Source organism: Amblyraja radiata, chromosome 21 (genome assembly GCF_010909765.2).
Source record: "Amblyraja radiata isolate CabotCenter1 chromosome 21, sAmbRad1.1.pri, whole genome shotgun sequence".
Taxonomy (NCBI): domain Eukaryota; kingdom Metazoa; phylum Chordata; class Chondrichthyes; order Rajiformes; family Rajidae; genus Amblyraja; species Amblyraja radiata.
This window is the reverse complement of record NC_045976.1, coordinates 20,216,129-20,232,202: the sequence shown is the minus strand read 5'-3', so window position 1 is coordinate 20,232,202 and position 16,074 is coordinate 20,216,129. Positions and strand designations below refer to the sequence as shown.

Below are 16,074 nucleotides of genomic sequence, written 5' to 3'. Positions count from 1 at the left end.
AATTCAATCATACTCAGTGACCATGTTTTACATTAAATTAGATTACTTAAATGGCTACAGTACATAGAAGAAATTGTAGCTTAACATTAATTGGTATATTTCTCGACCATTCCTTAGGGTAGAGTTTTCTTGGGGGAATATCATCCAATCAAGCTCTTTATTGGCACTCAAAATAAACATCGAGCCTCTTTTCTCTTATACAAGCTAATTCTTGTTATTGCGTGAAGAATATTGACAATTTAATTACTTTGTATATCTTGGATGTAACGACAGTCTCACCCTAAAAATGATGAGTGAATAACATTTCTCCTCTTGGGAAGATGTCTGAAAGGAGATAGATGGACACTGGGTAATAAAGGAAGCCCATGTGGAGTTACATGTGGAGAAGGAAGAGAGGTTGAAAATAATGCCTTTTTTTATCGCAGGGTGTCCAGCTAAGAAGAATTTCTGTGACCTAAACATATGTCAGAATGGTGGACATTGTGTGAACAAGTGGAATACGTACAGCTGCCACTGCCCCTTGCGATTTGGTGGCAAGAATTGTGAGCAAGGTGAGTGATTTTACACTACTATGGTTAAAGGAAAAGGAGTTTCTTTTGGCTTGAATCAAAGCAAAGCTCAAATCTAGATCCACCGTATAAATATATTACCAACAATCTGTACAATGTACTTCCAGGCTAAACTCGTCCGGTGACTCTAATGGAAATGAATAGGCCAGTACAAGTGCCACTTGATACTGATACTCTGACTGTTTATAGCACCAATAGATTGTTCTATTTAGTGGTCTGGCTCCAAGGAACTGGCCAAACCATAGGCTTATTCGTGACTCTATGTAGCATGAGTAAACCGATCAGTCTACATAGAGCACAGTGGCACAGCTAGTAGAGGTACTGCCTCACAGCTCCAGTGTTCAATCCTGACTTCAAGAACTGTTGATGTGGAGCATGCACGTTCTGCCTGTCACCATGTGGGTTTCCTCCAGATGCTCCAAAAACACATCCTAAAAACCTGCAGGTTGGTCAGTTAATTGCCATCTGTAAATTGCCTCTAGTGTGTCGAATGAATGGCAGAATCTGGGGAGAGTTGATGGGAATGTGGAGACAATGATGTGATTAGAGTAAATAAATCCTTAATGGTTGTTGTGAACTCTGAGACAATGGGTTTGTTTCTGTTGTTCTGTGGCCATAAACACAGGTTTAGTTCCGTGAGATTCTTGAGTTTAGACTGCTTACACACTCTCAAACCTTGTAGTTGTATACTAAGTCCAGAAATGTTCCCTCCAAAATAATACAGAATCAAGTTGTTTTAGTTACTTGTTGATGCTAACTCACACTCTTGGAACATTGAAATTTCAAATCACCGTAGAGACATTTAAAGCACTTCCCAAAATAATATTCTTTTGTCAGAATATTTAGTTAATTTCTATGTGAAATGACTTTAAACACTGCTGTGTTGATTTTATAAAAACATTTGGGGCAGCTACTGTTGAATATTCAGTTGCTGTGTATGCCATTTTTATTATTAGAAGTTTGGTCAGAAGCCAATGTGTATCATTGTCTTGTTATGAAGATGTTCTACACTTAGTGTTTTTCTTCATTTTATTGTTCATAAGATGCAACAGCATGGACCTTCTTCATCTGTCTTTATTACGCACAAATCACTTTGTATTCACAAAGTATTCAAGCACTGCTCCTCCTTTGCTGTAACTTTCCATGATGTCCTATTGAAATCCCACCCATCATGATTCAGGTTAATGTAGTCATGTATTTATCACTGCTTCATTCATGCGGGTAATGACATATTCGGGATGCACGATGCTCACCTCTTTCTGACAGAAGTTAAAACAACAGTGAGCAGTCTATCATTTTCATTTCTAAGTCTCAGCCTTGACAAGAAGATGTGAATTAAATGGTTCCCACTGGGATTTCAGTGCCGACATTTGCCTACCTGAGTTGTTAATGCCCTGTATATTTCATATCTCATTGCTGAGTTTCACAGTAATTGCAGCATCAACAGTGACGATTGATGCTGAGTGATGAGCCTGTTCCATGCAATGGTTTGGGGACCACTTGCAACAGAGCTGCACCAGCAATTGCAGGGAATTGGGGCTCAACACCTCCCTGTGTGCCTGGGTCCTGGACTTTCTCACTGCCAGGCCCCAGGTAGTCAAGATGGGAGGGAATACATCGAAGTCCTTCACCCTGAGCACAGGATCGCCCCAGGGTTGCGTCCTCAGCCCTCTATTGTACTCCCTGTACACACATGACTGTGTGGCTAGGTTCAGCTCCAACTCAATAATTAAGTTTGCTGATGACACTGTGGTGGTGGGCCTGATCTCAGACAACGACGAGAAGGCCTACCGGGAGGAGGTGGCTGGTCTAGCACTCTGGTGCCAGGATAACAGCCTCCTCTTGAACATCAAAAAAACGAAGGAGCTGATCATGGACTTTAGGAGGGCACATCATCCGAGGACGTACACTCCATTGAGGATAAATGGGGATCCTGTGGCTAGGGTGAACTGTTTTAAATATCTGGGAGTCCACATCTCCGAGGATATGACATGGGCATCACACGCCTCAGCACTCGTGAGTAAGGCAAGGCAGCGCCTTTACCACCTCAGGCAATTGAGGAAATTCAGAGTGTCTCCGAGGATCCTTCAGTGCTTCTTCGCAGCGGCGGTGGAAAGCCTCTTGTCCGGGAACATTACCATCTGGTTTGGGAATTGCTCTGCCAAGGACAAGAAGGCTCTGCAGAGAGTAGTGCGTTCGGCCGAACGCACTATGGGAACTTCACTTGCCCCCCTGCAGGAATTATACATCAGGAGGTGCAACTCCAGAGCCAACACTATCATGAGAGACCCCTTCCACCCCTGCAACGGACTGTTCCAGCTGCTACGGTCAGGCAACGCCTCCGTTGCCATGTGGTGAGAACGGAGAGGTTGAGAAGGAGTTTCTTCCCAGAGGCCATTCGGACTGTAAACGCCTATCTCACCAGGGACTAACGCTACTGAACGTTTTTCCTTCCATTATTTATTATGTAAAAGAATATGTGTGTTATGATTGTGTTTATAGTTTGTTTGGTTGTTTGTCTTTTGCACAAAAGTCCGCGAGCATTGCCACTTTCATTTCACTGCACATCTCGTATGTGTATGTGACAAATAAACTTAACGACTTGACTTGACTTAACAGAAGCTACATTTATAATACAAAATAATTCCAATAATACAGCATGCTTGGAATTTTCCAGACCATTAGATATTCCCATTAATATGCCACACAATATTATTTCACTATTCTAGATGGTACACAGTATCAAGTTTTCCAGTGAAACTGGTCAACAGTAAGAAAGCAATGGAACTGGCGAATAGTGGGTTGAAAGATAGCGCAGGGACCAGGGCATCGGTGAGGTATAGAGATCATAAGATCATGTGAAAGGAGTAGAATTACGCCATTCGGCCCATCAAGTCTACTATGCCATTCAATCATGGCTGATCTATCTCTCCTTCCTAACCATTCTCCTGCCTTCTCCCCATATCCCCTGACACCCGTACTAATCTAGAATCTTCCTTAAATAAATCAACTGACTGCCTCCGCAGCCTTCTGTGGCAAAGAATTCCACAGATTCCCCACCCTCTGACTAAAGAAATTCCTCCTCATCTCCTTCCTAAAAGGACGTCCTTTAATTCTGAGGCTATGACCTCTAGTCCCAGACTCTCCCACAAGTGGAAACATCCTCTCCACATCCACTCTAGCCAAGCCTTTCACTCTTTAGCAGAGGGAACGGAAGCCATGGTCCTGGAGAGTTGGCAGAGCATAGAACCAGGACTCCCATGTGTTAAAGGGGAACACAACAAACATTTTCTGGTGAGCCAGATGCTGAAAAAGCAGGATTTATGGACCGTGGATTATCGGAATTTAACTCCATAAAAATTAATTTGATCACTAGGCAGGCACGTAACAGGCTTTATAATGGAATGTGGAGAAATCTGAAATTGAGAATCAAGTTGTCTTTGTGCTTCATCCCTGCAGCCATGGGGTTTGCTTGTGGCACTGCCCCAGTAGTGACAATGTGCCCAGCTCTATAGACAGGGAAGTTGATTCTTGGTTTGATCACCAGGTTGTGAGAGGAATGTGGATTTCACAGTGCTGCTGTCGGTCCCCAGATAGGTCTGAACTTCAAATCCTCAAGTGGTGTAAGTGGTGCACAGATTTCATTTCTGCACTAAGTGCACATTGTCCTTGCTTGTAACAAAAATTATAATCAGAACCAATTTCCTTAACACTTTCACCATGATGACAAGAAAACATTAAATCCCAAAGGTCTCAGTCTGAACAAGATTAACATGCTAATCAGTCCAGCGTACACTGTGTATGCCGTACTCTAATTATGATATACATAGCTGTCACTACTGCACGAGCTGCAGATTACAGAGAGCAATTATATCAATGTAAATCAACTGAGAACATCATGCAATGCTAACAAATTCTGTTTCCTTTACTATTAGAATATTCATTCATGTCCCTGAATGTCAGGCTGGCTGAATCACAAGAGCTCCCCCCCCCTCCCTATTGTAACCTATATTTGAAGGTAATCTGCCTTTCAATAGGAGAAAGAGCCATTCAGTGAGTGATAACAAAATAAAATTGAATCTGTTTAACTTGTAGGAGATGAAGGGACAAAGCAGTTTAACTGATTTAACCTAAACTGATCCCTTTCTTTCTGAAGCTGTCACGGTGGGCCATTGCTGCGAGACTTTCAGATACGAAGCTTGAATACTTTGAGCTTCGAAGAAAGTTTTTTGGTTTCACGGTGACAGGCACCCAGAAGATTGGTCTGTCATTACTCAGAGTCAAATACATGGCCACAAAGGAGCTTCAGGCTGTTGGAACCGACAACGTGGAGGAGGCTCTGGGCCTGGAGCACGTTTTTTTTATGGCCGCACATTCCCCGCTGCAATCAGTCTGAAGAAGGGTCCTGACCTGAAACATCACCCATCCATTTTCTCCATGTTGCCTGACCCGTTGAGTTACTCCAGCATTTTTTGTCTATCTAAGGATGGTGAATCTGTGGAATTCATTGCCACAGACGGCTGTGGAGGTCGTCAATGGATATTTTTAAGGCAGAATTTGACAGATTCATGATTTGTTTGGGTGTCAGGGGTTTAGGGGGAGAGGGCAGAGAATGGAGTTCATAGGGAAAGATAGATCAGCCATGATTGAATGGCAGAGTAGACTTGATGGACCAAATGGCCTAATTCTGCCAGTGTCATTTATGAACTTACAAGGAGCTTCAATTGGTTGATTATAATTTGTGCATTTGTGGCCACAGACTTGTGATTATACAAGTCTGTAGACAGAGAAATATTCACCATGATATGTCCCCTTGCTGCTGCAGATGGCCTTGCCTTGCACAAGGTCTATGAATACCAGCACTGCGCTGCATAAATCAGAGCAATTTTTAAACATTGGAATGCGGTCAGAGTGTCAGCACCAGGGATTACACTCCAAGGACAGCTTGCAAAACTGGGATTTGCATTTCCTTCAGTATGGAAGATTGAAGTGAACCACTTGTAGTGTTTAACATGATTGATGACTTGACAGGATAGATAGAGAGAATCTGTGTCCTCTGTCAAATCATCCAGAGCAAGGAGGCTTAACTACAAAATTAAAACCAGGCCGTCCGTGAAGACGTCAGGAAACATGCTTCACCTGAAATGTCGTGTACATCTGAAAAAGGATCCCTGAAAAGCTGTGGTTAAATCCACTGCAACTTTCATCAAAGAGATGTATTTCTAGTAGGTAGGATATGGAACCAAAGCCAATAGATGCCATGGAAATGTGTATCAGAGATATCTAATAAAATGATTGAAAAAGTTTAAGGGATGGAATATTGCCATATTGCTCATACATGTATTTTATTTTCACAGCTTGCATTTATTTTGTATGTTAACAGGACATTTGTTGCTGCAGTTTGTCATTTGCATTAGGATATAAATAATCAGACAGAAGTTTAATGTTGAAAAATTATTGTTGTGCACCTTTTAGCTGAAGGCATTTTGCACTAATGGAGATACTCTTGTACCCTCTCCCCAGTGATGCCCAACCCCCAGCGATTCAAGGGTAGAAGTATGATCTCCTGGGCTGACCTTGATATCACTATATCTGTGCCCTGGTACATCGGCCTCATGTTCCGCACAAGAAAGGCCAACGGGTTCCTTGTTCAAGCAAATGCCGGGACTTCCTCCAAAATCATTATCCAGGTGAGCAGCTACCCTGCAACATTGCACGCTGAGCAATATTACTGCCACTGCTGAACTAAAAGTCTGGTTTGTCACTGGCGTTGGCCGTAGAAGCAATCTTCCTCTAAACATTAGCTGTGAAATGTATCACAGATTAAATTATCACCATTTTCACACTTGTCAGAGTTGCTGTCCTGTGTTAGCTATTTTCATTAATTAAAAGACGTGTGATTTCTGGATAATTCTATTTTAAAATGACAACAGTGACTTTGTTTATCCAGATTTGCTCCCTTGCCATTCAAGTCATGTTAATGTTGACGTTTAATGTGATTGAATGAAATATTTTATTAAAATAAACTCCCGTTTGATGTGGAAACAGACCCTTTTGTTCATACTTGGAAATCCATGGGTTGTTCTGATTTGGTTCCCTTCACCTGCGGCTCCCTCAGCAGGGACTGTACTAACCTCTGCAAAGTAATAACTTTTCTTCTGCTGACCTCTCTATAACATCGAGCGGCTGTAAAATTATCAGTGGATTTCCTTGGTATTTTTTAAGAGCTAAAGCATTTTTGCATTTCTATTTAGAGTGTGTGTTGATAGGTATAAGCTGGCTTCATGCCCAAGCATTTTAAAGTGAAGGGAATTCATTCAAACTTGAAGTAGTGTGTGTCTTTGTTTCAGTGTATACTGTGTGAATTGGCTCCAGTGCTCATGTTGTTCTGTCTCTGGCAGATAACGGATAATAAACTGCAGTTTGAAGTGTACAACAAACTCGGACTCAAAGCCAAACTGAGACTGCCTCGGAAACGGGTCAGTGACGGAGACTGGCACCATTTACTGATTGAGATAAAAAGTATGAAGGATGTCAAGGACATCAAATACATGGCAGTCATATATTTGGATTATGGAATGTACCAGGTAACTTATTTCAGGGATATTTCTGCATTTCTGTCAGTCTCCAATGACCAGTTTGTAGACGTTGAACTCCATAATTACATCCAAAACTGAAAGTGTCACGGAACACCTGAGCATCTGCTCCTAGGCATCATTGTGTTTGGTCTAGTTTCCCATCACATCATGGTGTACGTAGGTCGAACTGGAAAGTCAGGTCAAAGTGCAAAATCTAAGTATCGCCATCTCAAGATGGATTAACATCAACTTTTGAGCTTTTGGGTTGAAACCATTTTTCATGAACTGTATTCCAATACCCTCAGGGATCTCTGACGGAATAATCTTTATACCTTCCAATTTTTCAATGTATCTAATTGGCAATCCTATGTATGTTTAGCTTTTTGGAAACTTGCTTTTGGAAAAGCTCCTTGTGTGGTGCATCTGTCAGTGACAGGCATCATAGTTTATCACGTGGCTCGAGATTTAATTTTGCTATTTATAGTGTGTCCACAAACTGAATGTAATGTTTCCATGGTGTTCGTTTTGTACTGAAGAAGACGCAGAATGCTGGAGTAGCTCAGCTGATCAAGAAGCATCTCAGGAGAACGTTGATAGGCGACGTGTCAGGACGGGCCCTTCATCGAAACTCTTTCCCGAGATGGGCTACCCCAGCACGCTGTGTAAACCAGCATCTGCAGATCCTTGTTTCTTCGTTCTCCTATTTATACTCTAATCATATACTCCAATCACATCACCTCTTGTACAATTTATCTTTCTGGCAGTTCCTGATTCACCTTCTTCTCTTCCCTCGATCCTTTTTTTTTTCTTTGCCTTTCTCCTTGTTGAGAGGTAAAGTTGATGAAAGCACCCATCCTGCATCACATCCAGAGCTGCCAAAGTGCGGCAACAACTGTACCTGAACTTGGTGACCCTTCATGGGCTCTTTTCCAGTGTTTCAAGCCCCACTCCCCTGGAATAACCATCACTTTCCCAGATGTTATGTTAAAGTCATTAGGGATAACCAAGAAAAACCCGAACACTTAAATGCAAAGATTAAATTTAGTTCTTCATTAAGCAGTGAACTTGCATTGAAAATACTCCCTATATTAATATCTTGAAGGAAAGGCAAATCTGATAAAATGTTACAATTTCACAGGATACTTGCCCCCAAGTGACACTCTTCCACTGATGAGCATTAAGTGTTGCATTTGATCATTATGGGAAATGCTCCCAGTGTACTATGTAGGATTTCAGCAATGTTATTGAAGGCTAGACGTATGTTAATAGCAGCAATAGACAAACACTGTGATTTATAATATTTCTCAGTCCCCCATGCACCAAGTTTAAGTGCTACATTATTGCCATTTGAATCAACCATCAACTGAAAAAGTGTTCTTTAATCTTTGACTGCGTGTCATTACAGGGCAGTGTAGAAATTGGCAATGAATTGCCAGGATTAAAATTGACAAATATCTTTGTTGGCCGCCTCCCTGAAGGATTGACCACAAGGCAGCAAGCGTTCTATGGCTGCATGCAGGTAAGAAGCAATGGATCACTGAGGTTCATTCTTTCCCTCCACTGTTACTTGTACTTCATCCATGCTACCAGATTGAAAACCTAAACGTACTGGAAATGTGAAAAATAAATGCTGGGAAAACCCCACCTTCCTTGCTCGCCATACTTATTTGATGTAGGGTCATCAAGCTGAAAGGTTAAACGATTCTCGTTCTACAGATGCTGTCTGAGCCTTAGGCTTGCAGACTTTAGAGATACAGCACAGAACAGGGCCTTAGGCCCACTGTTCATGCCGACCAGTACACTAGCACTATCCTACACACTAGCGACAATTTATAGTTTTTACCTAAGCCAATTTACCTACAAATCTGTACCTCTTTGGGGTTTGGGAGGAAATTGGGGCACCCAGGAGAAAACCCATGTGGTCACAGGGAGAACATGCAAACTCTGCACAGACAGCAACCCGTAATAAAGATCGTACCTGGATATCTGGTGCTGTAAGGCAGCAACTCTACCGCTGCACCACTGTGCTGCCCAAAATCTTTCTAGCATTTTCTGTTGTTAATGCAATTAAATTCATTGTGTTTAGACACTGAAGTACCCATTCAGTTGGAACAGTTTTCTATCACCACAGACCAGAGACCACTGAATGTGGTCGGTCAGTGAGTCCTCTGGATCACTTTAAATGGTGGAGATCTGTTTCCCAGGCTTCTCACAGAGTTGCTGTGAAGTTTGTCGGCAGCAAAGTATTCGTTGATCCTTGAGCAGCTGCACAGTGAACAAAATCTCTGACTCTTCCTGCCCTTTCTCCCTGGGATTATCAGTTTCTGAATACAATGCTGTATAAACAGAAGATCCCAAAATATAGAAAGGTCATATTTCACTAATTTGGAGTGATACATTCTTTGCCAGCGATGGCTTAGTTCGAAGCACTTGCATCTGAGTTGCAAGTTAAATACCGTTTAAGCCACTTGAGCAGACAAACCTATGTTCCCACTAGAGTACATTTCTGAGAGTCCTTAACACTGAGGTACAATCTTTCAAATAAAAAACTTAAATAAAACGCTCTCAGACATAAAAATCTCTTGATTTGAATATTCCATGGATATGCCTTTTTTCTTCACATTAATGCATATATATATATATATTCTATGTTATTTGTATTTGGATGTGCAATTCACTATTATAATCTGCATCTTCTATTATCATTTTATCTCTATTTATTTTGAATTTTTCTCACTGAGCAGAGATTGCTTCTCATCTCAGTGCTAAATGGCCAACCCCTCGCTTTGAGACCGTGAACCCTGTTTTTTGATGCCTCAGGCAGGGGACACATTAGTTCTGCATCTACTTTGTTAAGCCCTGCGAGGATTTTATGTTTCAGTAAGATATCCTTTCATTCTTAGCATTAACCCAGCATTGGCCCAGGCTGTTCTATCTCGTTCTTGATCAATCTGATAAAGCTTTATTGTGCAGCTTCTGCCACAAGTGGGAAGGGAGACCTGCGCACAGTATTCTAGATGAGATCTCACCAGGGCTCCATTTAATTGCAATGTTTACTCATTTCCTCAAAGCCTTTTGCAGTAAAGGCCAACATGATGCAAGTATTACTAATTGTTTGCTGCATTTGTATGTTTACTTCATAATTCGTGTACAAGAACACCAGTCCTTTTGAAGACCAACATTATTCAGTCTCTCACCATTTAAAAATATTCAAGTTCACAATTTAAATTCAGTTTAGTTCAGAGATACAGCTTGGAAACAGGCCCTTCGACCCAGTGAATCCACCGTGACCATAGACCACCCGTTCACTCTAGTTCTATGTTATCCCATTCCGACCAGCTAGGGGATAATTTACAGAGGCCAATTAACCTACAAACCCACATGTCTTTGGGATGTGGGAGAAAACAGGCGTACCCAGAGGAAACCCATACAGTCACACAGGAAGAACGTGCAAACTCCACACTGACACCACCCGAGGTCAGGATCGAACCTGGGTCACTGGCACTGTGAGGCAGTGGCTCTACCAGCTGCACCACTGTGCTGCCCCATTTTTCTACATTGTATATTTTCACCCATTCATTCATCCCCTTGAAAAAAGACACAACGTGCTAGAGTGTCTCAGCAGGTCAGGCAGCATCTCTGGAGAACATGGATAGATGACGTTTCATGTGGGGAGCTTCTTTCAGACTGTCATCATTAATCTCACAACTCACATTGCCGGCCAGGTTTGCATAATCAAACATAGCCCTATGTCTCTCTATATTCTGAGAATGGTAACGATCTTTCGACAAGTTGAGAAGCTTTGGCGGGTGGGGAAGCTCCTTACCTGGAGAGCATGATTGATAGTACATTTGGTGCTAATGACATTTCAGGCGCTGTATTTTAGTTGAACCTATTGTCCCATTGGTGAGTTGCCTTCAATGATGAAGCTCCTTCAGTGTTATATTGTGAAGTTTTCTTTGAAGTATTAACAATTAAAAATAGTTCCTTTCTCTACTCTACGATAGGGACTGCGAATGGGTGATACTTCTACAAATGTAGCCACTCTAAACATGGATCGAGCTGTAAAGGTTCAAGTAGAGAATGGATGTGATATTCCAGACCAGTGTGATACCAATCCCTGTCCTCCAAACAGCTACTGCACTGATGACTGGGGCAGTTACTCGTGTTTCTGTGAACCAGGTAACTATATGAGTTTCGGCCCGAAACGTCGCCTATTTCCTTCGCTCCATAGATGCTGCTGCACCCGCTGAGTTTCTCCAGCAATTTTGTGTAACTATATGAGATGTTCTCTTTGGCTCAATACAATGCTTGGTATCAATGAAAAAAATACTCAGTGAATGTTGAATTATTATAAACATTTGACCAGGTGTTAAAGTTGGACACCTGACCAAGAGTAAGAAGCCCTTTGTTAATTAGAATCATACAGCATGGAAACAGACCCTTCGGCCCAATTTGCCCATGCCGACCAAGATGCCCCATCTCCACTTGTTCCACCTACCCACATATCCCTCCAAACCTTTCCTATCCATGCACCTGTCCAAATATCTTTTAAATGGTGTAAATAAATATCATATGGTGCCAGCGCAATAACCTGGCCCTCAACACCAGCAAAACCAAGGAACTGATTGTGGACTTTGGAAGGAGTAGGAGGAGGACCCACAGCCCCATTTATATCAACGGGTCGATGGTTGAAAGGGTCAAGAGCTTCAAATTCCTGGGCATGCACATCTCTGAAGATCTTTCCTGGTCCGAGAACACTAATGCAATTATCAAAAAAGCACATCAGTGCCTCTACTTCCTGAGAAGATTACGGAGAGTCGGATTGTCAAGGAAGACTCTCTCTAACTTCTACAGGTGCACAGTAGAGAGCATGCTGCCCAGGTTGCATCGTGGCTTGGTTTGGCAATTTGAGTGCCCTGGAGAGGAAAAGACTACAAAAAGTAGTAAACACTGCCCAGTCCATCATCGGCTCTGACCTTCCTTCCATCGAGGAGATTTATCGCAGTCGCTGCCTCAAAAAGGCTGGCAGTATCATCAAAGACCCACACCACCCTGGCCACACACTCATCTCCCTGCTACCTTCAGGTAGAAGGTACAGGAGCCTGAAGACTGCAACAACCAGGTTCAGGAATAGCTATTTCCCCTCAGCCATCAGGCTATTAAACCTGGCTCGGACAAAACTCTTGATTATTAACAACCACTTTCTGTTATTTGCACTTTATTTGCAGTTTATTTATTCATGTGTGTATATATTTATATCATGGTATATGGACACATTTATCTGTACTGTAGTAAATGCCTTACTATTTTTCTGTGTGCTTAAGCAAAGCAAGAATGTCATTGTCCTATACAGGGACACATGACAATAAACTCACTTGAACTTGAACTAAATGCTATTATAGTACCTGCCTCAACTACCTCCTTTGGCAGCTCGTTCTAGATGAATGAATGAATGATGAATGAATGAAGGAATGAATAAGTTTATTGGCCAAGTATGTACACATACATCAGGCACGGTTGACTGCGCCTGAACCCCTCTGTCGGTGGATCACCAGTTTCCTGACAGACAGGAAGCAGCATGTGAGGCTGGGAAAGCACATCTCGGACCCGCAAACCCTCAGCACAAGAGCATAGCAAGGCTGCGTACTCTCCCCTCTCCTCGACTCTCTCTACACCAATGACTGCCCCTCCACTGCCTCCTCTGTCAAGCTTCTCAAGTTTGCGGAGGGCACAACCTTGATTGGATTGATCCAGGATGGGGAGGAATCTGCCTACAGACAGGAAGTGTCACAGCTGGCGCCCTGGTGCCATCGCAACAACCTGGAGCTCAATGCTCTTAAGACAGTGGAATTGATTGTAGACTTTAGGAGAGCTCCCCCTCCCCTCTCCCCACTCACCATCAACAACACCACAGTCACATCTGTGGAGTCTTAAATTCCTGGGAACCACCATCTCCAAGGACCTTAAGTGGGGGGCTACCATCGACTCCACAGTCAAAAAGGCACAACAGAGGATGTACTTCCTACGGCAGCTGAGGAAGCACAATCTGCCACAGGCAATGATGGTCCAATTCTATAAGGCCATCGTAGATTCTGTCCTCACGTTCTCCATCATGGTCTGGTTTGGCTCAGCCACCAAGCGCGACACCTGGAGGCTGCAGCGAATCGTCCGATCAGTTGAGAAGGTTATTGGCTGCAACCTTCCCTCCATTGACAAACTGTACACTGCAATGGCCAGGAATCGAGCGGGTAAGATCATCTTTCACCCCTCTCACCCTGGCCACAAACTCTTTGAATCACTTCCCTCTGGAAGGTGACTCCGGACTGTCAAAGCTGCCACAGCCAGACATAAAAACAGCTTTTTTTCCACGAGTAGTAGCTCTACTCAATAACCAAAAATCTGTAGCCTCCTTTTGCTCAGGTATTTTATTTAATTCACATGTTTAATCAATAATGTTTTATTATTAATGTTTTATGTATCATTCTTAACTGTCACTGTATGTCATGTTGTCACGTGGGCAGAGCACCAAGGCAAATTCCTTGTATGTGAATACTTGGCCAATAAATTAATTAATTAATTAATTGATTCATTCATACAAGGAATTTGCCTGGTGCTCCCATCACAAGTAACAACACGACATACAGCAACAATTAAGAATGACACATAAAACATTAATAATAAAACATTATGGTTTAAACATGTGAATGAAATAAAATACCAGAGCAAAAGGAGGCTACAGACTTTTGGTTATTGAGTAGAGCTTGTGGAAAAAAATTGTGTTTATGTCTGGCTGTGGCAGCTTTGACAGTCCGCAGTCGCCTTCCAGAGGGAAGTGATTCAAAGAGTTTGTGGCCAGGGAGAGAGGGGTTAGAGATGATCTTGCCCGCTTGCTTCCTGGTCCTTGCAGTGTACAATTCGTCAATGAGGGGAAGGTTGCTGCCAACAACAGATACCCACTGCCCTCAGTGTATTAATGTGTATTAATGTATTATTCTCAGGACCATGTCTTCTGTTATTGTTAGAGCTTCACATGTATAGATCATTTTATCATGCTGCTTTAGGACACAGTTCAACTTTATTTAGTGCATAATTCATTCTGGTAAAAGGATCAGTGCAAGTATTTATGAAACTAAAGCTAACAATTTCCTTTGCTCCCCTTAACAGGATTCTTTGGGAAGAACTGCATTGACGTCTGCAAACTGAATCCATGTGAACACGTGTCCCACTGTACCCACAAACACGGCTCCTCGCATGGATATGCCTGTAACTGCGGAGAAAACTATTATGGTCAATACTGTGAAAATAAGTAAGGAAGCAAACAGCAAATTGGTGATATATTTGGATCTATTTTTAAGCAATGAACAGCATTGTTTGATCGTGCCAGAGCACACTCAACTGTTTCTTCCAGTCTTATGAGCAACTATAGTGTTCACATGGAAACCAAGCAGCCTGACGTACTTTAGTTTTGAGTTTAGAAAATCTTCTAAATTGAAATTATTGACATCCAATAAAAAGGAATTAACATTTTTGCAGTTTGTGGATGGTAATTTGTAAGGAGAATCTTAAATGATCAAATGCTTCATGTAACTGAATAATACCTGAGGCAGTGAGTAAGTTGTTTGTGGAACACTACATTGAGAGGGTACAATTCACAAAGATGCATCATGTTCAAGAGTCCAGTTGATCATCTTTGGAGCGTGAGGTTGGAGAGTTTTTATTGTGCTGCTGGTTGCTATCATTGAGAGACATATAATATGATTCTGTACAACATGATCAATTATCTGAGTAGGTGACACACACAAGAATGTAAGAGTAGGAGATAGACTCGAAATGCTGGAGTACCTCAGCAAGACAGGCAGCATCTCTGTAGAGAAGGAATGGGTGACCTATCGGGTCAGACCCTTCTTCAGACTGAAAGTCACGGGAACAAGAGATACTGACGATGATGTAGAAGATGATGAAGATGATTATAGAGCAAATGAATGAAAGATATACAAAAAGTAAGAAAGATAAAGGAAACGGGGCATTGTTAGCTGTTTGCCAGGTGAGAATGAAAAGCTGGTGTGACTTGGGTGGGGAGGGGTGGAGAGAGAGGGAATTCAGGGGTTACTTGAAGTTAGAGAAATCAATTATACCCTCTGGGTGGTAAGCTGCCCAAGCGAAATATGAGATGCTATTCCTCCATTTTGTGTTTAGCAGCACGCTGACAATGGAGGAGACCTAGGTCAGAAAGGTCAATGTGGGAATGGGAAGGGAAATTAAAGTGTTTAGCAACCGGGAGATCAGGTAGGTCCAAGCAGACTGTGTGAAGGTGTTCAGCAAAACGATCGCCCAGTCTATGTTTGGTCTCGCCGATATATAAGAGTCCACATCTTGAACAACGGGTGCAGTAGATGAGATTGGAGGAGGTGCAAGTCAACCTCTGCCTAACCTGAAATGACCGTCGATGACTGTGGCCTAACTGCCCACGGCCTCCACTCGTCTTTGGTGCCAGTTACACAGAGAGTTAAATTCTCCAGCCTTTCAAAAATATATCTACCTCCTCTTCAAAATACCTACATTGATCTAGCCTCCACAAGCTTCCAGTGTAGAGAATTCCAGAGATTCCCCACATGCTGGGAGAAGAAATTCCTATTCATCCTGATTTTTATTGACTGTACCCGTATCTTGTAAATAGGTATTTGCATTAAAAATGCTGCCATTTGTAAAAACTTCTCAGCATCTAGCTTTCCATGGCCCATTAGGATCTGTTTTGTTTCAGTAAGATCACCCCTCATTCTAAACATTTCCATGTTCCTCATTCTTATATTACTTTTAAGAATTGACAAAGGTAGACATATCTGTAGGGTGACTCAGCTAGTAGAACTGCCGGCTTCCAACCCGGCTTCAGTCCTGATCTGCAATGCTGTGTAGTCTGCACATTC

General features: G+C 42.3%; 1 protein-coding gene across 3 annotated transcripts in view; it reads left to right on the top strand.

The window, feature by feature from the left end:
- Positions 1 to 16,074, top strand: part of celsr1 (cadherin EGF LAG seven-pass G-type receptor 1) — a 270,069-nt gene that overhangs the window by 206,382 nt on the left and 47,613 nt on the right. For all 3 annotated transcript variants that reach the window (XM_033039749.1, XM_033039748.1, XM_033039747.1), the window contains exons 9-14: positions 426 to 551; positions 6,093 to 6,259; positions 6,971 to 7,156; positions 8,553 to 8,666; positions 11,155 to 11,329; positions 14,315 to 14,456. In XM_033039749.1, coding sequence (XP_032895640.1) covers positions 426 to 551; positions 6,093 to 6,259; positions 6,971 to 7,156; positions 8,553 to 8,666; positions 11,155 to 11,329; positions 14,315 to 14,456 — 910 coding nt within the window. The remainder of the gene's footprint in view (positions 1 to 425; positions 552 to 6,092; positions 6,260 to 6,970; positions 7,157 to 8,552; positions 8,667 to 11,154; positions 11,330 to 14,314; positions 14,457 to 16,074) is intronic.